This window comes from Trifolium pratense, linkage group LG7 (genome assembly GCF_020283565.1).
Source record: "Trifolium pratense cultivar HEN17-A07 linkage group LG7, ARS_RC_1.1, whole genome shotgun sequence".
Lineage (NCBI taxonomy): Eukaryota > Viridiplantae > Streptophyta > Magnoliopsida > Fabales > Fabaceae > Trifolium > Trifolium pratense.
In genome coordinates this window covers 55,510,405-55,532,252 of record NC_060065.1, presented here as the reverse complement: position 1 = coordinate 55,532,252, position 21,848 = coordinate 55,510,405, and the positions used below count along the sequence as shown (strand labels likewise).

The window sequence follows — 21,848 nt, the reverse complement described above, 5'->3', positions numbered from 1 at the left end:
TTTTCCTATAGATGAATTCAACAGTTGGAAAATTAAGCGCAGCCAAACTTGTCCTAAGTCAAAATAAGCTTAATTGCAACAAATTTCCATGGAACTTTCCTTTCCATTTTCTTAGGAGTGTGAACTAATTTTGTAGCATTTACTAGTCTATTATAAGAAGGAAATTCCAATTTTTGCACCATAAGCTTGCTTTATAATAACAGGTTTCATGTTTCACAGAGTTCATACCTCTTAAATATTTTCATTCATACACTCAAGATCATATCCTTTGTTCATATTTCATCAGCTAAGAACAAGGATACAATCTGTTTTTCAGTCAGGTTTGACTTCTATTTTTCTTTTTCTTTTCTATAACCATGTTTGTGTTGAGTTATTACATGTCAGTTTGTATGTACTGTATTGTTTTTATCTTTAAACTCTTGGATTATTACGATTTAAGGGTCATGCTAACTAGTGTTTCTGGGATACTAGTTAAGATACTAAAAAATATAAACTTTTTATCAAAAATTGCATGTTTTATATCTTGAAAAGCTAAACTACAAAGTTTTAAGACTATTTTACCATATTAAGTTCCTTAGTGCCCAAAGACACTAGTGTGTTTATTTGGGTCCATTTTGTTTGAGTAAAACCATGTATGTGTTTACTTGAACTGTGATTCTATTGCTAATTGATTTTCATCAATATTTCCTAGTGAAGTATTTTTTTTACGCATCCTAGTGAAGTATTAACATATAATAGTTTTGTTTATTTTGTGAAAATAATTTTTATTTTTATTTCTTAAAATTTGTGTTAATTTTAATTTTCTTTTTAATTTTTTTTACTTGATAACAACGAGATAGTAGAATTTTGAAGTGAATAATAGTGTGCATTTTTTCAAAGTATATAGAAGTTGAACTCAACTTGTGATGGGTGTTATTTCAACAAAAACAATAGAAAACATATAAGTTGAATTTTGAAACACTAATACTCGGCTTTATTATTTTCTACCGAACTGACACCAATTAGGTCACCATCTCAGTTGTGAAGATAGGTAATACCACAAGCTTCTACTTACAGATAGTGACACTGATCGTTTTTAGAAGTTCAAACGATTTTCAAACATCGATCAACGATCAACCGTAGACTGAGACACATCCATAGAATAAACCTAGCAAATAACAAAAGCTGTCAATTAGCTGCTTAAATGTTATTTTGTAATTCAGAGAATACTCTTGATTTCTGAAACAGCCTAAGTCTTCATTATTTCATTAGTCCATAAAATGGCCTAACATAATTTGTTTTGATGCAAATTGCAGTGGATTAACAATATTAACCACTCAAGCATTGATGATGGCTGATAGAAGACACCAGCATCCAACAGTAGCACAAAAATTTGGTTCACAATTTCATCTAAGATCAAACATTTCTCCACATGTTGCAACTTCCTATAGAAGTTTGGAAAAACCTGTTCTATTTCAGCAACATGTTGGTTCAGTTACTTCATCACATATGTTTGTTCCGTCACCGTCGGAGAAAAACTTTGCAAGCTTTGCAACTGATTTTCTGATGGGTGGAGTTTCTGCAGCAGTGTCCAAATCTGCAGCCGCTCCTATAGAGCGCGTAAAGCTTCTGATTCAAAACCAAGATGAAATGATTAAGGCTGGTAGGCTTTCTGAACCTTACAAAGGTATTGGAGATTGTTTTGGAAGAACAATCAAAGATGAAGGATTTGCTTCACTTTGGAGAGGAAATACTGTCAATGTTATCCGTTACTTCCCTACACAGGTTTCTCGACTCATTCCTCTTGTATTTCTACTTAAGTTAACCGTCGGATCATACAAATGGTTTGACTTTTATCGTAACTACTTTGAAAGTCATACATATGAAAACCAATTAATTTTCGAATTTCACTTTTAGTTTCAAAAGTACTACTCCATCTGGTCCTTTTTATAAGAGACAATGAATCTAAAAAGTCAATTGTCTGTTATAAAAAGGACCGGAGTATTTGATTTTTTTTCTTGTACAAGTCTAAATCTTGGTAAACAAGAAACATATTGAAAATCAGGTGATTGATTAGGCCAATGTCTAAACTTTGCAATTAGGCCAATGTCTGACATAATCAATCATTTACAGGCATTCAACTTTGCATTCAAAGACTACTTTAAGAAGCTATTTAACTATAAGCAAGAGAGGGATGGATATTTGAAAGTGTTTGCAGGAAATATTGCATCTGGTGCAGCAGCAGGAGCTTCATCTTCCGTCTTTGTTTACTCATTGGATTACGCACGAACTCGCCTTGCAAATGACGCCAAGGCCACGAAGAAAGGAGGAGAGAGGCAATTCAATGGCTTGATTGATGTCTACAGAAAGACATTCCGATCAGATGGTATTGCTGGTCTTTACCGTGGCTTCAATGTTTCGATTGTTGGAATCATTGTCTACCGTGGTTTGTATTTTGGATTGTATGATTCTCTTAAGCCAGTGCTCTTGGTAGGAACATTGCAGGTAAGAATGAGACATTTCATTATTTACACTTCAATTTTATGTCCTTCATTATTACATAATAACATATTCCTTAAAAGATTGTGTTAATATGGATTTGGATCCTCCCGAGTTGAAATCGATTGGTACAATTGGCTCAACTACGTATAACAAATAAATCAATAAAAAGGAAAGGAAAAAAAAATTAAAAGTAAAAAATGCAAAAAATAAAAACCGGTTGAACCAATCGCAGTTCAATTGGTACAATCCGGTTCAACACTAGTTCAATCAATCTGCGGTACAATTTAGTTAAAAAACAACCGACAATTGACCGATTTCCAATTCGGTCCAATTTTTAAAATATTGTTAAGGGTAAATTGAATCGTAGTATTTAAACATTGTATTGTACTAAGTAACCTTGAGAATTGCATAGTCTAAATACTACCGAAACCACTCTATTTTAGAAGACATTAACGCAATTGGCTCGTGATCAATTGTTTTTATGTTTATTAAGAAGTCTCACATTTGATGCGAGTTGGCCTGAATATATGTTTATAAATGACGGCAATCTTCACCATATAAGCCGGTTTTATAGAGTTGAGTTATGCCCAACTCTCAATTCTAAGATTGTATCAGAGGCTCTCGGTTGCGACTGCCAAATACTCAATTCTAAAATGGGCCACCTGCTCTAACATACTGTTTTGCAACATTTCAGGATAGTTTCCTTGCTAGCTTTGTTCTAGGATGGGCTGTTACAGTTGGTGCTAGTGTTGCATCTTACCCTTTAGACACCGTCCGTAGAAGAATGATGATGACATCAGGTGAAGCTGTAAAGTACAAGAGTTCTTTGGATGCTTTCTCACAAATTGTGAAAACTGAAGGTCCAAAATCTCTCTTCAAAGGTGCTGGTGCAAACATTCTTCGAGCTGTTGCCGGCGCTGGTGTGCTTGCAAGTTATGATAAACTTCAGGTGCTTATGTTGGGAAAGAAATATGGTTCTGGTGGAGCTTAATTATCAAAAAGAGAGAATATAACATATAAGATGGTGATGATGATGATGATGATGATGATGATGATGATGATGATGATGATGATGATGATGATGAAAAAATACCAACAAATAAATCAGTTTAAACTGTTAAATTGATTATTTATTTCTTTAGAAACATAACTATTTTTTCAATGTACTCTATATAGTTTGCTGATTTTTATTTTTGGATTTTTTTTTGTGTGAGTGTGTACTACCAAATAAAGAATGAAACTATCATGATTAAGTGTGGAATACATAAATTTTGATCAATAATTAATAGAGTTTTGTTTTAATAGAGAAATTGTTTAAAATAGTGTGTTAAGAATACGCTAGCATTATTTTCTATTATCAATTGTTGCAAAGTTGAAATAAAATGGTTTCATTCTGCTAGTTACACCCTATTAATTTTTAGTTACACCTCTCTCACACAAATTAAATACTGTAACTCTAATTGCCAAAATGCCCCGTCTCATTTATTTTTTTTAAACCATTTTTCATTTTTTTTTTCCAATCTTCTTGTTTACCACTATTTCTCTGACTTCATGTCCAAATGTGAAAAAAATGATCAAAAGTTGAAAGAAGTTGCTCAAGAACTTCTATTAATATTAGTTGTTGAATAATTTTTTTGTGTTTTCAATTATTCTTTTGTGTATGACTAATACACATACTCAATTTAATGTGTATATGTAAATTAAATTTAAACAAACTCAATTTGAATACATTTACGCAATGGTATATTTGTGAATGAGAATCATAGAGAGACTCAATTTAATCATGTATATGTATTCAACAATGATTCTCTCTTTTCTTTGAGAGATTACACCAAGAAATTAAAGGATGTCTTTCGGTTGTAGGTTTCTTAACACTTCCAAAGATGACTAGGTCTAAATTGTTGGAATTTTGAGAACTACTAAACTATTGAAAACATAAGTAAATAAAAGGTTGAAACTTGAAAGACAAACAAAAAATTACAAGTAAAAATAACATTTTGATTTATTATGTATGTTAAAATAATTTTTACAATAGATATTTATAGACACAAGTGACAAAGCACATATATCCTATTAGCCAAGCATTGTGGCCTACAAAATCTAACTCTTGGCCGTCATTAATAAGCTAAACTCGTGACTATTGTGTGTTTGTGAATGTTGTTGGATACTCAAGTATTGAATACTCTCTCCCAAGTTCATTTACTTTTTATTGATTTAATATTTTTTCTCATAAAAAATTAATCCAATCCAAACAATTCAATTCAAGTGATTTCTTTCTTTCATGACTGTAAAATAATATTTGTGCACCTAAGTTTAAATTGAAAATAGATAATGGTAATCTAATCAAGCAAGTCTTAACAGAGGAGGCTCGCATGCATGTGCGAGGTGTGCGACGGCATAGGGCCTCAAAATTTTGAGGGCCTCAACTCAAAATTTTGAGGTCCAATAGTATTACTTATATATTATTTATACCTATAAAATATCAGATGTATATTAATAGATTAATTTTTAGGCCATAAAATAATATTTATATATTGTTAATGTTCATAAATATCATGAGTATCAATATATTAGTTATCTATACTCTAAATATAGTTCTAGTCCATTTTAATCTTTGCATAAAATTTAATCTTAGATTATGATGTTCCTTTTTGACGTTATATTCAAAGATAATTATTTTGTATTTCTTGTTCCATTTAATTTAATGTAAGATTTAATATTGATAATTTATATGTTTACAAGAATGTTTTTTTTATATTATATGCAATTTAAATCGATAATTTTTTTAATTTTTTTTATTAAGGGGCCACTTTTATATTTTGCACAGAGCCTCCTAAAACTCGGAGACGCCACTGAGTCTTAATTAAGGTTCATATTATTCACACATTATAAATCCATTATGCAACAGTTTAGTATAAAAATGCATTTCTAATGGTAAGACCAATGGTTAAGGAAATTAAGTATATAGAAAGCAAGCAAATATTATTACCAGATGAAAGTGTACATTCCAATGCTTTGGTGCAGGTGCTGCAGTTGCCACATCATATCAAGGTGTGAGAATTTGGACACTAGAATTTAGTCCATTATTCGTGCTCTCACACCCCTATATAACTTATTTTCTATCAATATGGTACATGTGATGCTCTCGTAGATTCGACACGTTGATTGCCAAGAAACTTAACAAATGAATAAATATTGTATCAAACACTAAGTTTGGGGCGGAAATCTGAGTTAACAAGCGATGATGTAATTTCGTCTAAACAAGTCATCCTAATTCTCTCTGGGGTAGCTGGGCTATCAAGAGGAAACCAGTCGGTGCACCCCATTTCAACTCGTGCAGCTCTGATGGCATCCTTGATGGCAAAGAATGCAGCTGATGCTAGGAAAAACGGAGGCTCGCCAACTGCTTTAGATGAATGGATTGCCTTTACATTTGGATGACCCTGCAAGTTAGATCACACACAAAAGCAAGTTAATATGTAGCTATCTTCAAGTTTGGCGTGTATCATGGATAGCCAAATAACCAAAATGTGACTCCAATAGTACTATAGGCCTTGGATTACACCTATGACTCCACTGTGTCATCGAGCGACACAGCTCAATAAAAGAATTGAAATGTGTTCAGGGTTCAGGATCATACCTTCAAAAGTGAGACATTAAATTTCAAGGGAACATCATTTATAGAAGGAATTTTATAAGCTCCAGGTCCACAAGTGTTAAGCCACCCAGAGGGGATCCATTTATGTGCTCCATCTCCCCATTTAAGTTCTTCTAAAGCAACCCAGCCCAAACCTTGAACAAAAGCTCCTTCGATCTGTGAACATAAATATCGATAAATTAAACATGAATATATCATACAAAAATATATTGAAAAAGGATTTCCAAAAAATAGGGAGGAAAAATAAAAGTACGAAGTTGTAATTCAAATGAAATTTCGAGAGTTTTGAATATTCTACAACCAAGAAAACATCTTTCATCTTTTACCAAAAAAGTTCATATAACCAAGAATCCAGCTTTTGAATTTATTTATTTTTCACAAAGTGAAGCTAATTTTATACAAACAAACATTATGTTATCCTGATCAAATATAGTCTTGCAATCAACTATAAAGTCAACACAAGAAATTTGTTTAAAAAGGATGAAGACAAATATAAAAATTATTGACGAAAGCTAAAGTTTATTCACTATTATAAAATATAATTAAACTGACTTGTGTTATTTTCTTTCAATATTCCTCATTTTGATTCATGTTCTCTCGTTTCTCCATAAAATTCCTTTCTTATTCACACAACAATAAAAAGAAAAATGTGCAATTAGTATAAAAGAAAAGCACCTGGCCAACATCTATCGCTGGATTCAGAGAATAACCAAGATCCAAAAATATGTTTGCCGCTCTAGTGTGAAAATCTCCAGTCAAGGTATCAATTTCAACCTCAGCAAATGCAGCCCCGTAAGTGAAATACCTAAAAGGTTTTCCTTTACCCGTGGTCCAATCAAAACCAATATCAGGTGTAATATAAAATCCATGGGCCGAAAGGTCTATTCGCTCCATATAGCATGCAATAACTAGCTGAAAACAACAAAAGCATAACATAACATGTTAGTTTTCAACCACAAGGCACTTTGCAACAGCAGAGACAATCATAAAAGCTATCTGTAATTAGAAGAATTGTTTGCAAACAAACATATATCTTCAGTAGGGATACCCCACTTTAGAGGCAAAGTGCCGAATTAGACATTAACTGAAAAATCAATGGCTAAAATTTTAAAAACATCATAGTTTGTTATATATGTACATGGCTGTAATGCCTCACTTTCATCCTTAAATTGAATTTAGAGAGTCCAAATCCTATCAATAGGATTCTGATTATAGTACATGTAATTTAGTACCCAATTCGTGAACTACTGACACCGTAATTGCTTCTATTTTGCTATTCTTCTTGAAATAAAAGATATTCATACGAAAATTTATAATATCTATTACAATATTTTTCTCCCCTGAGAAATTCGAATAGTCTCGATGTTTTCTTAATCTCCTCTCAACTTCCCAACTCTTTAGCATGTGTATAAAATTTATATATAAAAAAGAGTAACTTCTATAAGTACTACAACGAACTAATATACTTTTATAGTCATTTATGCTAAGTGGATCACTTCATACAGACTGAGAGGCAAACTGCAAATACAAGAATACCTCAGTAAATGAGTTGAAGTTATGTCGAGAAGCAATAGGTTCCATGCGTGCCATTATTTGCTCACATGCATCTAAAACCGCTGCTCCATACATATCAGAACTTGCAGAAGCTGCTGTTGGAGAAGAATTAGGAACCTATTTTGCAGCAACCATGATAGCAATTTAGCATCAGAACAATAGCCCCGAAGGAGAGAAGGAAGTAATATATTATTGTCATTTACCTGATATGATCTAAAATACAAGTATATAGAAATGAAATGATTAAACGAAGATTAATGATACATCATATATGTATGTCACTTTATTTATTTTCTAACCACTGTACGTCAATATCACATGGTATAAATAAAAATTTGATTTAATAAAATTATTTCACAGCATTAGGATAGAACGAAGATCCTTAATTGAAATTTGTCTTATACAGTTTGTGAAAACCAATATGAGCCAACAAAGTATAGAAACTACGAGATGTAATTGTAGAAAGAAACGTGTGCATTGACCCTTACAGGAAATTGGAGGGGGGGTTGGCGTGGATTTGTTGGAAATTTTTGGAATATAGGAAGTAGCGCCTTTGGGGTATGGGGGATTTTTTAAATTGTGAAATGAAAATTCTAGTGAAAAAGGGAAGAAAGGATTCAAATGCAGGTCAGCTAAGTGTGCTGTACATATGTGATTTATAAGCTCCGCACAGAACATTGGGTAAGCTATTGGTGAGAGATTACAAAAATATGGTACAAGTAGCTTATGGGATAGTCATAAGCACTTTTCACATGCTTACCCAAACACCCTTACAAGTGCACTTATGTCGGTAGATAAGTCCAAATACCCTGATAATTAGCCAACCCAAACTGGTACTAAATAAATTAAGTCCTATCAAAGTTTCCGAATGATTATGAAGAGAGCCATAGGCACATAATTTTCACACGACAAATTCATGATATCTTTCAAAAGAGTAACTTAGTACCTTATCAGTACTTGTATCTGATATAAAGACAGAACTAAGGGGGATATTGAAAGCTGATGCAGCAATCTGAGCAACTTTTGTATGTAATCCTTGTCCCATCTCCACACCTCCATGGGTAACTAAGACAGTTCCATCCGTATAGACATTAACCAGAGCACCTGCCTACAGTTGTTGAGAAAATATGCAAGCATTATCTCTATTCTAATAATGCAATTATTTTATAACTAAAAAAATAGGAATATGAAATAGAAAGAAAATATTGAATGAAAAGCACCACAAAAATATCAAGCACAATTACTAAGTAATGTAGAACAATGGCCAATCATTGAAATGATTTTTTTTTATTACTGAAATGAATTTTTTATACAACATTAAATAGATAACAGTATGTGGCATTTAACCAATCAAGCTCTTTCCATTTTTTTTCGTTTACAGGTTATTTTTTGCTTTCCATTCTATGATGTTTAAATGTAGATCTTATTGCCTTTATTCACATTACTAGCATCATGGGATTGCTATTTAGAGAGCTTAGTAATATGCAATTAATTTAGCTTACATAACCCTTACCCTTAAGATGATGTACTCAACCTCCGTATGTTATATTCTAAAATTTGAAGTGATATATAATCCACACACAACCCTTATTTATGTTATTTTATGCTTCCAATTACAATTTTCCCTACTCATCATAATTCTTAAGTTTCTCCTTATCCACTTTCTTAGCATCAAGAGAGGCATAATAAAGTATATTGGTGATTAAAGGAATAATAAACTTGAGCCCTTCACTAAATGGTAATGTTTTAACCTAATTAAAAGGTACAGTGCTCAAGAGTTTACATGAAACACTTTTTCTGAGAAAGCTTGATCACCAACTGTATACAATTGAACACACAAAAGTTTAAAAATTAAAACCAAATTAAGAGACATCTATATAGCAGATAAATAACCTCTGAACCAACCCCTTGCAACAGCTATCCAATATTATGCCAGAAATTTGTTACCACAACATACAAAACAAACTTGACAAGCTTCATTCTAATCATCCCTGAATTCCCTATTATTTCAGTTGAAATCACATTTTTTAATTAAATAACGCGATAGAATTCAGAATTTACCTGGTTCATAAACTTCGTTGTAAAGGATATACCAAACTTAGTAGGAACCATAGCAATGCCACGCTTTTTCCAGCGGTTGTCAGCATTGAACTGGTCAACTTCTTCACGTGTCTTTACAAAGTCACAAGATAACTTCAGTTCGTTCCATAGCTGGGATAGAGGGCAGTGCTCAAGTATTTGGCCATAATGCAAAAGGGACCCTTCACCTTGAAAATTAATTTCCTAAAAAGAAACTCCATTTAGGAAGCTTGATAGGAGAATCTAACATCAAGTAGGATGACAGTAAACATTCATATGCATAACTTTTGTGTGACAATAAACCAAAATTGTATATTACCCTTATCACTTCTGGACTCATATTGAGTTCTACAGCAATCCTCTGAATCCAGTTTTCGGTAATAAGCATGCCTTGAGGGCCACCAAATCCACGAAAAGCAGTGTTGCTGGGGAAATTAGTGAAGCAAACATTTCCCATTATCCTCACATTTGGTATTTCATACACATTATCTGAATGAAACATAGCACGTTCAAGGATAGCAAGTGACAAATCCAGTGAATTTCCAGCATTGTTATAAATTTCAAGATCCAGTGCAAGCACCTTCCCTTCATTTGTAAATCCAACCTGTATCAAATAATACCTCTAATTAACAACTCAACCACATAAAAAATGAAGAAAACAATGCTGATACTGAACTCAAAGTCTCAAACGATGGGCAGGAATATTAGGAAGTAAGAAATTAGGGATGGAAAACATGAATTAAATCTATCTATGTAAAATTAAGCAATACCTTATACTTTCCTAAAAAACTATGGCGTTGCCCAGTTATCATCATGTCTACATCTCGATCCAGTGTGATTTTCACTGGTCGATTTAATAGATACGATGGAACTGAAACTGCAGCAGCAATAAAAGCTGATCTTGTCTCCTTTCCCCCAAATCCACCACCAATTCGCTTTGTTTTGCAAACTACCTTTGACATGGGGAGACCAAGAACATGAGAAACATATTTCTGGTGCTTCTGAGGGGCCTGCAGTAACACAATGATATTTCCACAATGCAGTTATTTTTGTCAAGCCAGAAGTTATTTCCATAATGCAATCAAATACAATGAAACTAGCAAAATATTTCAGAAAACTTCAGTTTCCAAAAGATACATAAATTATAAATTTTAGGCGTTCACTACAAAATTGTGTAACTTACTTGAGTAGATGATATCATATGAACTTCATTTCCACCATCCAATGTCCATATCACACTGCTATTTGGCTCCAGATAAAAGTGTTCCTGACCTCCTATCTGAACTTCCCCTTCAATTATTCTGTCACACTTGCCTGACTGAAAACAGTGATCAACATCACCTTTACTCATATGCTTTTCTGTGTTGGGATGAAAACTTCTAGCATTGATAGCGTCCTGTATTGACAAGATAGCTGGGAGCTCTTCATATTCAACGTGAACTTTTCGTGCTGCTATCTTTGCATTTTCATGAGTATCAGCCACAACAACTCCTATTACCTGGAAAACACATATAAAACCGAAAACCATCAATTAATAATGGCAAAAGGCTAATGCAGGACTAGATATTCCATGAGAATTCATAACCAACACTTTATTGCAGGTAAGGCTTGCAGGGAACAAAGACAGAACAGTAAAGAGTGTGTGTGTGTGGTGATTGAAGTCAATGCATGAAGAGACATGAGTCTTGATTAAGTAGAAGTAGATACATACTAGTGTTCTTGACATAATGCTGAATTAAAACTCTAAGATCATAAAGTGTTGTCTACAAAAATAATACAAGTCTCCTCAGGAGCTGTAGTATGCATGACAAGTCTAATTCATGCATGAATATATATTGAAATCTAATGCATGCATATCATATTTTTTGTTTTTCTTTTGCAAGTGCCTTTGCAAATCTTCATTTCATACCATGACACCATCAGTTTAGAACTTGGGCACAAACTGCAAGTGCCACACAAAGGAAGCAGTAGAATTCCGTTCCCTTTAAGCTCAAAATTATAACAAACATATCACAAGTGAGAGAATATTCAGTAAGCTAGATACCTGACCAACGCAAGTGATATATTCTACGGCAAAAAGCTCCTCGTCAGCAACAACTGCTCCAATCATATTATCACCCGGTACATCTTTGGCTAGAAACAAACCCGCAAATCCAGGTGAAGACCTGGCCACTGAATCATCAATTGAAAGTATTCGGGCATGGGGTTTTCTACTCAAAACTAAGGCAGCATGCAAGCCATTTGGAGGCATTGGTGTGTCATCAGCATATAATGCTTCTCCTGTAACCTGGATGTAAGTTGTAAGAATCATGTAGCCAGCATTCTACTAAATCGAAACAGACATAATTTTCTAAAGAGACCATGTAACCAAAAATAACAGAAAGATAAAGAATAACAATTGAAAACATCGCAGAGAGAGAGAGAGAGAGAGTAGGTAACAAAGGATGCAAGCAATTAATATACTCCGTCCCTTATTATAAGACCCTCCAACCAACTTCACGGGTATTATTAAGAAAAGTAGTTGGAGTAATAAATTAGACAAAAAATCATGTTACTTTTACATAGTTACCCCTGCAATCAATGATATCATTTTCCAATGATAAATTAAATAGGGGCATTTTTGTAAAGAAATCGTTAGTACATATGAAATTTTAAAAAGGGACTTATATAAAGGGATGAAGAAAAAGTGAAAAGGGGTCTTATAATTAGGGATGAGGGAGTATACAACAATATGAAAGACTCATTAGATATGGAGAATTTTGATAGTGGGTTGGTAATAGGTATTAATATCATGTGTTCCTTCTGAATTAAGGGCTTTTGCACAGGGCGATTTATCAGCATCTTGCCACCCAGGAATGTTGAACATCCATTCACCAGCTTGAGAGGGTATGTTGTAAACATGTAAGTAACACTATTTTAGGATAGTGTTTCACTCTTTGCTTATTCTATACACATCTTAGGATAGCCTATAATTATTAGGATATTTTGTTTCCCTTTCTTGATTATCATGTGTCTATATAACACGGCCTTTAAGCTTGTACTAAAATAATATTCATATTTCTAATTAGAACATATATAGAAAAGGAATTTTGTATCGAAGCATTCTTGTAAAAAAAATGTATGTCTCTTATTGAATGACCCTCAAAGGCATCAAAGTCAGTAATATCTTGATGCAGGAATATTATTGGGAAAAAGTAGAGATAGCCAACATTGAGGTCACACTTTACATGTAATTTGTGGGAACAATAGACTATACAGGTTTCTTTAGGATGCATCTCATGTTTAACATCTGACTTTTTTACAGTTAGAAATTCCACAATAAAGAAAAGTATAACGATTTAATCCTTCATTATGTCACATTTTTGAAAGTTAAACAAAAGAAGCAGTATAAAAAGATGCAAGCATGCTTGAGTGAGTATAACACTAACAAATTTATGAATGAATGCATAATTCTTAAATTTGCGATGTGATTTTACATTATCAGCTCAACAAACCTGAAGTCTTGAAGATTGATGAACCTCAGGAGAACCGACAGATGTTCCGTGCTTCATAATTTCATAGTCCTGAGATCCTGTAACTGGTGGCCGGTGGACTGAGTGCACTGCAGATAGATGGGATAATGGTATACTCTCTTTGATGCCATCCATTTGATGAGACACCCATAGAAAAAATTTAAAAAAGAAACTCAGAGTCAAAGATTTCCGGAACTCTACCATTCCACCAGGAGCATCTTCCTTAAGTATTATATCCTTTTGCAGAATTTTCAATGCATTTTGCAACAGATCTTGGTTCCAAATCTTTCCAATGAGAAATTCCTTAGTTTTTATTGCAGGAAGTGAATATGGAGCCACCCCACCATAAAAAATTGATGCATCAGCAACAACCCAATTTTCACTATTTTCCTGAAGATGAACGCGAATACCTGCATTTACAATTGCAATATCATCATCCCTCCTATGGGACTGTTTAAATTCTCTCACGAACTCAAAGGTTCTATTCCATGGCAAGAATACGGACAGCAGAATTTCATCGTATGCCAAATCCACCTTGCGATAACCCAGGAAGAAATTTTCTGCCAGTACAGTCTTGATGTTTCCTTTTGAGTCAATAATTCGAAACTTTGCTCTAGCTGCCATCCAGAGAGGATTCAAGTCTGATATTGGGCTGGCAGTACATATATTTCCCCCAATTGATGAAACATTTCTTATCTGTGATCCAGCGAACCATTTCAGTTGCTCAATAAAGGCTTTACAAGATGAAGTTTCGTGAGCAGCTCGTTCCGTCACGACCTTCCTAAAAAAATTCAAGAGAATGGATAATCTCACTGCAGCACCTATCTCTATGCCATCATCCGTAGCATCCAAAACATTTAGTTCTGGCACATGCATCACAGAAACCAAAACTGGATATTGTATTCTCTTTAGTCTCATCTCAATTCCTACCTCAGTATTACCAACTAGCAACTTTGCATCAGGATATTTGGCTTTTAAATCCAATACGTGCTGAAGTGTTAAAGGTCGATACCACATTAGCCCACCAAATCCAGTCAAATTTAAGAAGGTTGGTTTCCTTAACAACAGTTCAGGAGGAAAAATAAGTTCCTTTTCTGTATAGTTGGTCCCATCTACTTCATTATATGAAGTAGGTTTATATCTATCAACACTGACTGCACATTTATCATTTACACTGTTTAAATTACAAGAACAAGGTTTCCCGGTTGATGGGCAAACAGACTGGCCTTCTTGAAGGCTAGATGAAGAAACGCCAGTATATAAGATATCATTAGTTTTGGCAAAGACTCGAAATGCATCAACTATTGCTCTGTAACCGGTGCATCGGCATAAATTTCCAGCAAGGCATTCTTCAATTTGTTCTTCACTAGGTGGTGATTGACTTGACCGCAATAACGCATACATGGACATGACAAAACCAGGTGTACAAAATCCACATTGTGAACCATGAGTACGAGCCAGAGATTCCTGGAGAGAATATTACACTAATAAGTTCAAAGTATTGATGGATAAATTTAAATTTAAAATAACAATAATGACCAAAGCCAATAAATGATGATAAAGTACATATTCGTAACATGAGAACCAAACAAGTAAAAGATATTCTAAACAATCACCTGGATAGGGTGCAATCCGAGCCTGCAGCTTCCAAGTCCCTCCACTGTAATCACATGCATCCCTTCAACAGAATACAGAGGTGCTAAGCAAGCATTGACAGCATAGTGTCTGAAAGAATGGTTTCAAACTAAAATCGTAAGCCTGATGTTACCATACAAGAAGGAACCGTTTCAAACATGAGAAAGAAAAACTTACAAGGTTTTCCTCAAATTTGTATCATAATGAGAAACCATAACAGTGCAAGCTCCACAACCACCTTCACCGCAGCCTAGTTTAGTCCCTGTCAGGCCTATATCTTTTATACCAAAGAGAATAGAAAACTATAATCAGTTAAGCTTCCCCAAGGACAAAATTTCAATCAACAAACCAAAATTAATTAAGTACATATGAAGGTAGCTAATCAACCAAATCAGCTCAAAATTAGTTATACGATTAATTCAACAATTAACTCATTGAAATTGGTTCATGAACCAAACAACTTTAACTTAAGCTAAAAATTGATCTTAATAAGCGATAATAGCATAAGCGCTTGCTTATGTATAACCCATTTCTATAATGTCTTCTTACCACCTATAGGGCCTATTTGGATTGGCTTATTAGAACTTATCTACTGACATAAGTTTTGTGAGTCTGTTTGGGAAAGCTTATGAAAACAACTTATGACAATTTTCATAAGTTTTTCTCAACTTATTTTCATAAGTTCTCCAATATAGTTTATGAAACAGCTCCTAGCATATATAAAAACAATTTATCTTTATCTTATCTTTTGCAAAAAAAATAGCTTATGTAGGCTTGTACATAAGCACTTATCATGATAAGCGCTTATAACAATTTTCATAAGATTTTTTCAGCTTATTTTCATAAGTTCTCCAATATAGTTTATAAAATCAACTCCTAACATATATAAAAAACAATTTATCTTTATGTTATCTTTTGCTAAAAAAATAGCTTATGTAAGCTTGTACATGAGCACTTATCATGATAAGCGCATATGCTATAAACTGCAAAATAAGTTGTTTATCCAAACAAGCAAAATAAGGCAAAAACAGCTTATGGACAACAGTTATAATTTTTTTTCCATAAACTCTCCCAAACAGTCTAACACATGTTTATATTAGTAAATAGGCTCAAATAAGTCAATTGAAACATCACTTATATAAATGAGTTGAAAATTGATATCATGAAATAAAGTAAATAATCTGAAATAAAGTAGTTATCTATAGTTTGTATTTTATACCTCTGAGATATTCAAGTAGAGTGAAATGAGCTAATCCATCAGGTAAAACTCTACGAACACCATTAACGTATAATATAGGAACGTCTTTTGAAGAAACCTGCAAATCTTGTTCCACCGAATCCATCTTCTTCAATGATCCCATTTCACCACCGTCTTTCTTCTTCTGTTACTGTTTTGATAACTGACAAAGCAATCAACTGTTGTGATTCGTGTGAATAATAATGTATATATACTTTCTATTATAAAGTATAAAGTAATAATTACTATTGATTATTATTTATGAGAATTATTATTATTTTTTTATGATCAAGATGAACCATAACTGAGAATGAATCTCGAAAACACTAACTAGTCGTAATCCAAGTCTGAAGTCTCTAGTCAAAGCTAACTCAAGCTCATCTACTCGATCCAAAAAGATATGATAAACAAATAAGAATTTTTATTTTTGAGATGTTTGGTTAAAGTTATTTTATAATGACCACATGCGTCACGCCGTATAATTTGTCCAAAAAAAGTTATTTTAGTAGCATAATTAAGGCTTAATTAATAAAATGGCCCCTTAAATATATTTTTGGTTTTAAATTGGTCCCTTAAAGAAAAAAAGGTCCAAATAGGTCCCTTAAAGAAAAAAAGTCCGAATAGGTCCCTTAAAGACATCTCCGTTAATCAGTTTAGTCCTGTTTAGACATCTTTTTAGGGACCAAACTGATTAACGGATATGTCTTTAAGGGACCTATTCGGACTTTTTTTTTCTTTAAGGGACTTATTTGGACCTTTTTTTCTTTAAGGGACCAATCTGAAACCAAAAATGTCTTTAAGGGACCATTTTACTAATTAAGCCCGTAATTAATGAATGATTGCAAGAAGAGCTGTCAAAACCGCCGGCTCCGCCAATTTTGGGCCGGTCCGGTCGGGCTTCGTTGGGCCGGACTAAAAAATCCAGATAAAAAATAGCCTACCAAAATTAGTACCCGAACCCGGCCTGGTACGGGTTGTCGGGCCGGACCGATTTATTTATTTATTTATTTATTTTACTTTGAGTGGTCAAACTTAACCATATAAATAGGATTAATAATTTTTGCGCTTCGTATTTTTACTCATTTGTTATCTACAAGTTTCTCGCGCGCCCTATTTTTACTCATCCACTACCTACGAGTTTCTCGCGCCCTATTTTTACGCATCCTCTACTTACGAGTTTCTCGCGCGTCATATTTTTACTCATCCGCTACCTACGACTTTCTCGCGCACCATATTTTTACTCATCCGCTACGAACGAGTTTCTCGCGCGCCCTATTTTTATTTATCCGCTACGTAAGAGTTTCTCGTGCGTCCTATTTTTACTCATCCGCGACCTACGAGTTCTTGGTGCCCTATTTTACTCATCTGCTACTTAAGTAGCGGACAGTGTTTTATAATTTATATTACAAACTAAGTTCAAATCATTCAAAACAAATTATTTATATTTATTTTTAATTTTAATTTTTTTGGGCTAGAATTTTCAAGGCCCGAGCCCCGGAAAAAATCGGGCTTGGCGGGCCGGCCCATTCGGGCTAGCCCATTTTGACAGCTTTGGCAAGAGGGATCTTCTATAGAGAATTCTCCAAGTACCTTTTTTTATCCGACCAACTAAACTGTATAATTTAGTTCGGAAGTCAGTTCTGATAATAAGTAGTTTCAGTCTCTTCCGATCGCAGTTGTGAGGAATCAAATTATGATCATCCCTATCAAATCAAGCGTTAATCATCACTGAACCAACTAATGATTTATTTCCAAGTACTTATCTTAATTGTGGTTAGTATATACTCCCTCTGGAGACAAATATAAGCAAAAATGCATTTTTTAATTCATTGAATATTGGATTATTCAATGAATCTAAAAAATGCATTTTTGTTTATATTTGTGTCTGGAGGGAGTGATTTATAATTGTCGTCTTGCATTTTCTCAGATATTGAAAGAAGCTTATAAGGTGGTTGATGCGCCTGATTTTATAGGTACTTGGATTCAATTGTTACTTCTTACTTGGATACGAAAAGGTCGAAAGTTTTAATTTTTTTGTTGTGACAAAACATAAATGAAGATGAAGAAAAAAATTGTGTTTTAAATTGTCTCATTCGAATCGGCTCATCCAGAAACCTCCCGGTTGGATTAGTAATGTATATAGCGTGAAAACATCCGGTTAGAAATCCATTCAAAGTTTTTATCCTTCTCTACAAAATTAATTAACATGTGGTAGAGATGTACCTGGTTCATTACACTGTTAAAAGTTACAAGTAAACTCAAAACAGAGGCCAGAACCCAGAACCAAACAAGGTACTAGTCTCATTTTAATAAAGTGGATTATTCACCCGTTAGCATGCTTGGGAATGGTGGATGAAGAATAAGTTATAGCCTTGATCATAATATAGTTTGCATCTCTAGGCCAATGTGAGTTCTGTGTGTTTTGTTTGTGCATCAGGTTGCAGGTAAAGGTCCCAGTTTGAGCTTGCCTGTGTGAGCTTATTTTCCAGCTGTGTGTGATAGACTCCTGTGTGAGCTAATTATTTCTGTATTGTAGGTACTAAATGGTTATGCAGGAGATATAGAAGTTTTGTGGAAGAGTTGTTTCCTCTTGTTGCTGAGATGAGTATTATTCCTCTCTTAGCTTTATTTAAGCTGTATCTCTAAATATCCATGTCCTGTCGGCTGCGGAGCTGCAGAATTTTTTCTAATTTTGCGTATTCTGGCAGCATAGTGGCTTGGGCAGAGATCCTAACTTATCTTAGTACAAGTTGCTAGCTATTTTCTAGCTTTAATTGTTATTGTCTGCAGTAGACCATTGGTAAAAGAGGTTGTTATCAAGGTTTCTTTGAGTTTGGTCTGTTCCAAAGGAGTGACATAGTCAAATGTGTCCTTCGAGCGATGCCTTAAATTTCGTGGTTCCAGATATCTTATGTTTGAAGGAGGTTTTGTGTTGCATCTTTGTTGATTTTTCAAATAACTAATATTTTAGCATGTAGCTGATTGTAAATTTCTGGTATGAATTGATTGTATGCTGTAACTGGGAGTGGCAATTATTCAATGCACTGATAACTGATTCAAGGGTAGAGGTTTGTTTGCTGATCTAAGTGGTTAGCACTTATTAAAATGATGCTGTCAAGTTGTTGTATATTTGAATTATTGGACTTATCTTTTGTTTCTTATTTCTTATCCTTTAGTACCTCTTGTACTTGAGATTTGTTTTTTAATTGATAAAACAACTCCAATATATGATTTTCATACTACATAAATGTTAACACTATAATTAGAATGACAAAACAATAGAGAAAAAATAATTAGAATGACAATTTTATTAAAAGGTTTTTTGGAACAAAAAAAATTAAGTAATCGTAAATTTACAGGTTAATGCATTTAATTTTGTAAAGTACATGAAATCATTACATTTTTTTTACAAAATCATTACATATTTTGGCTAAAAACTAAAAAGGATGAATTTGCGAAAAACTTGTTCGCATTCGTTTTCTTTGATTGCCTTCATCATATGTGCCTTGCTGCATACGTTTTCTTTGATTGCCTTCTCCATCCATCACACAATCTTGAGATGGGGATGTAGTAGATTCAGATCTGCATTTAGCATGAATAATGGGGCCTAACTGTGACCTATCCATGCCGGCTGTTATTATTCCATTGGGCGCATTAAGGTAAACAGCTCCTCTGTACATCCAATCCTCTGTTTCATCACTGTAAAACTGATCGAAATGCTCTCCACATAGAGAGCATGTTTTCTGGTCCTCTTCAGCAGGAACTGCCAATTCTTTGTCTTCTTTCTTTTCCTCAGTTGGCAAAAAACCTGGAGCTGGAGCTGATTCAGTTCCCAATGCCTCTGCACCGCTGAGCCACATCGTCTCACTGACAAACCACTTGCGAGAGGGTTTCATCTTATGGTTTTTAGACATACTAATACGGTTACGGTTCTTAGTCACATGCCAATCCATGTGTCTGCTGTGCTCATCTTGTGATTTGAATCGTAGGCCACAAGTTTTGCACTGTCTAGGCAACTTACCATATAAGGCACTGATTACAGATTCGTGACGAACCTTTAGAATATTGGGATCAAACTCAATGCCAATGCCAACAAAATCCTACAAACATATAACATTAATTAATTAATTACAAATTAACAATCAAATACTACTATAAAATGGAAGGAACATGGTAATATATATATAAGAATTGAACTTAGGATAGATCTAGTTACCTGTGTAGGAGCTTGATTAGCCAATGATATTACACCTTGGGCCATGAGTGAATTAATCAAATTAGAATATCCAACAGATGGCTGTTCGCTTGATACGAAAGGATTGGGATGAGGTAGCATCTGGGGCGGAGGAGCATGTGGGCCGCTGGCTGGAGGAAAATGTAAAGGGTTGTTTGTGATGATTCTTTGGCCTGGCATAACAGGGTGTGTATGTCTTTGAAAAGGGTTCCGATAACTATTAGCATTTGTTGATTCAGATGGATTCATAACAAGATTGTTCAATGGAAATCTAATAGGATTTAAGCAAGGAGGACGAGGAGCATGCACATTTTCAATAGGATTTAGGCAGGGAGGACGAGGAGCATGCACATTTTCAAAAGTTGCCGCCAAGATTGGTGGACGGTACTCAATATTAGGCTTGAGACCAGGAAACATCCTTGACATCGAACTTGCTGCAACAGTAACAGGCTTTTCTGTGGAGAAGCCAATAGTTGGTTGCAGGAAACTATTATTTCTAGTGTTGTCTAATAGAGTTGGACGCAGATCTTCCCAATCAAACTCCTCTTCTTCAGTGTTTTGCCATGACTTTGAAATAACATGATGAGAAGATTCTGTTCTAACCCTACTTGGGACAAATTGAGTAATCTTACTAGCCACAATCATCTTTCACCTGCAACCTCTGAGGATGAAACCAACAATGAATTATAAGCAATATGATGGAATGGAAAAATTACAATAAATAACTCACAATGAAAATAACAAACTATAAGCCCCTAGCGGAATACCTAGATAGTTTATTCCCTCTTTCTTTTCTTTCCCTATTTTATAGTCACAATCTTTAATTGTTTTCTCTCTTCCTTTCCTTATTTTTTATAACAAACTTAGATAAGTATATAGTAACAAGCTTGGATAAGTATAGAATTTATGATTTAAGATTTGTTTACAATTTTTTAGATATCTTTTTAGATATGATTTTTTTTTTTGACAAAAAGATATGATTTAGAAGTTTGGATAAGTATTCTCTCTCTTCCTTCCCTATTTTAATGTCTAAATATCTTTTTTCATGATTTTAGATTTTGCGTAAAAAAAATTATAATTAAAAGCCTAATTTGTCATCATATCATCAGCATTTTTAATAATATTTCAAGTGTCAGTTTGAATTAGCTTATTTTTTAGCTTATGCAATATAAATTAGATTTTATACTATTTTATAAGTTCACATTTTTATAAGCTATTTTATCATAAACTACCTTGACAAACTTATAATAGTACATAAAAATTGCATAAACTTAAAAATAAGTTAATTCAAACGTGCCCCAACCCTTCTACCTTAATTATAATTTTAATTCTTAAAGGTAAATAAAAATACAAAACATGAAAATAGGGAAGAAAGAATATTAGTTAAAAGAAATCTACGCATAAAATAGGAACAAAAAGAACGATAAAAGATGCGCAACAAAAATAATAACTCAATTT

At 33.8% G+C, this 21,848-nt stretch overlaps 3 protein-coding genes across 7 annotated transcripts; 1 reads left to right on the top strand and 2 right to left on the bottom strand.

Annotated features, from left to right (window-relative positions):
* The first annotated feature begins 12 nt into the window (after nucleotides 1–12).
* On the top strand, nucleotides 13–3,671 carry LOC123894027 (ADP,ATP carrier protein 1, mitochondrial-like). 4 transcript variants are annotated; one of them, XM_045943893.1, is made up of 5 exons: nucleotides 118–320; nucleotides 1,296–1,764; nucleotides 2,113–2,484; nucleotides 3,176–3,506; nucleotides 3,552–3,671. In XM_045943893.1, exons 2-4 carry the CDS (start codon nucleotides 1,327–1,329, stop codon nucleotides 3,470–3,472), a joined length of 1,107 nt encoding a protein of 368 aa, XP_045799849.1. In that variant the 5' UTR covers nucleotides 118–320; nucleotides 1,296–1,326; the 3' UTR covers nucleotides 3,473–3,506; nucleotides 3,552–3,671. The 4 variants fall into 4 exon arrangements, with proteins under 4 accessions (XP_045799850.1, XP_045799849.1, XP_045799848.1 ...); XM_045943892.1 differs by having other exon boundaries at nucleotides 3,540–3,671; XM_045943891.1 differs by having other exon boundaries at nucleotides 3,537–3,671.
* Nucleotides 3,672–5,444: 1,773 nt separating this feature from the next.
* LOC123894025 (xanthine dehydrogenase 1-like) lies at nucleotides 5,445–16,551 on the bottom strand. Its single transcript, XM_045943887.1, has 14 exons — nucleotides 16,139–16,551; nucleotides 15,097–15,196; nucleotides 14,901–15,009; nucleotides 13,267–14,751; nucleotides 11,817–12,059; nucleotides 10,956–11,270; nucleotides 10,543–10,782; nucleotides 10,092–10,376; nucleotides 9,755–9,976; nucleotides 8,640–8,801; nucleotides 7,676–7,810; nucleotides 6,815–7,051; nucleotides 6,122–6,295; nucleotides 5,445–5,924 (listed from the first exon to the last, which is right to left on the bottom strand). Exons 1-14 carry the CDS (start codon nucleotides 16,278–16,280, stop codon nucleotides 5,682–5,684), a joined length of 4,092 nt encoding a protein of 1,363 aa, XP_045799843.1. The 5' UTR covers nucleotides 16,281–16,551; the 3' UTR covers nucleotides 5,445–5,681.
* A 2,884-nt stretch (nucleotides 16,552–19,435) lies between these two features.
* On the bottom strand, nucleotides 19,436–21,385 carry LOC123894024 (polyadenylation and cleavage factor homolog 5-like). Of its 2 annotated transcripts, XM_045943885.1 has the most exons (3): nucleotides 21,158–21,385; nucleotides 20,373–21,051; nucleotides 19,436–20,256 (listed from the first exon to the last, which is right to left on the bottom strand). In XM_045943885.1, the coding sequence occupies exons 2-3, from the start codon at nucleotides 21,033–21,035 to the stop codon at nucleotides 19,594–19,596; spliced, it is 1,326 nt and encodes a 441-aa protein (XP_045799841.1). In that variant the 5' UTR covers nucleotides 21,036–21,051; nucleotides 21,158–21,385; the 3' UTR covers nucleotides 19,436–19,593. The 2 variants fall into 2 exon arrangements, with proteins under 2 accessions (XP_045799841.1, XP_045799842.1); XM_045943886.1 differs by having other exon boundaries at nucleotides 20,373–21,216.
* Nucleotides 21,386–21,848: the final 463 nt, after the last annotated feature.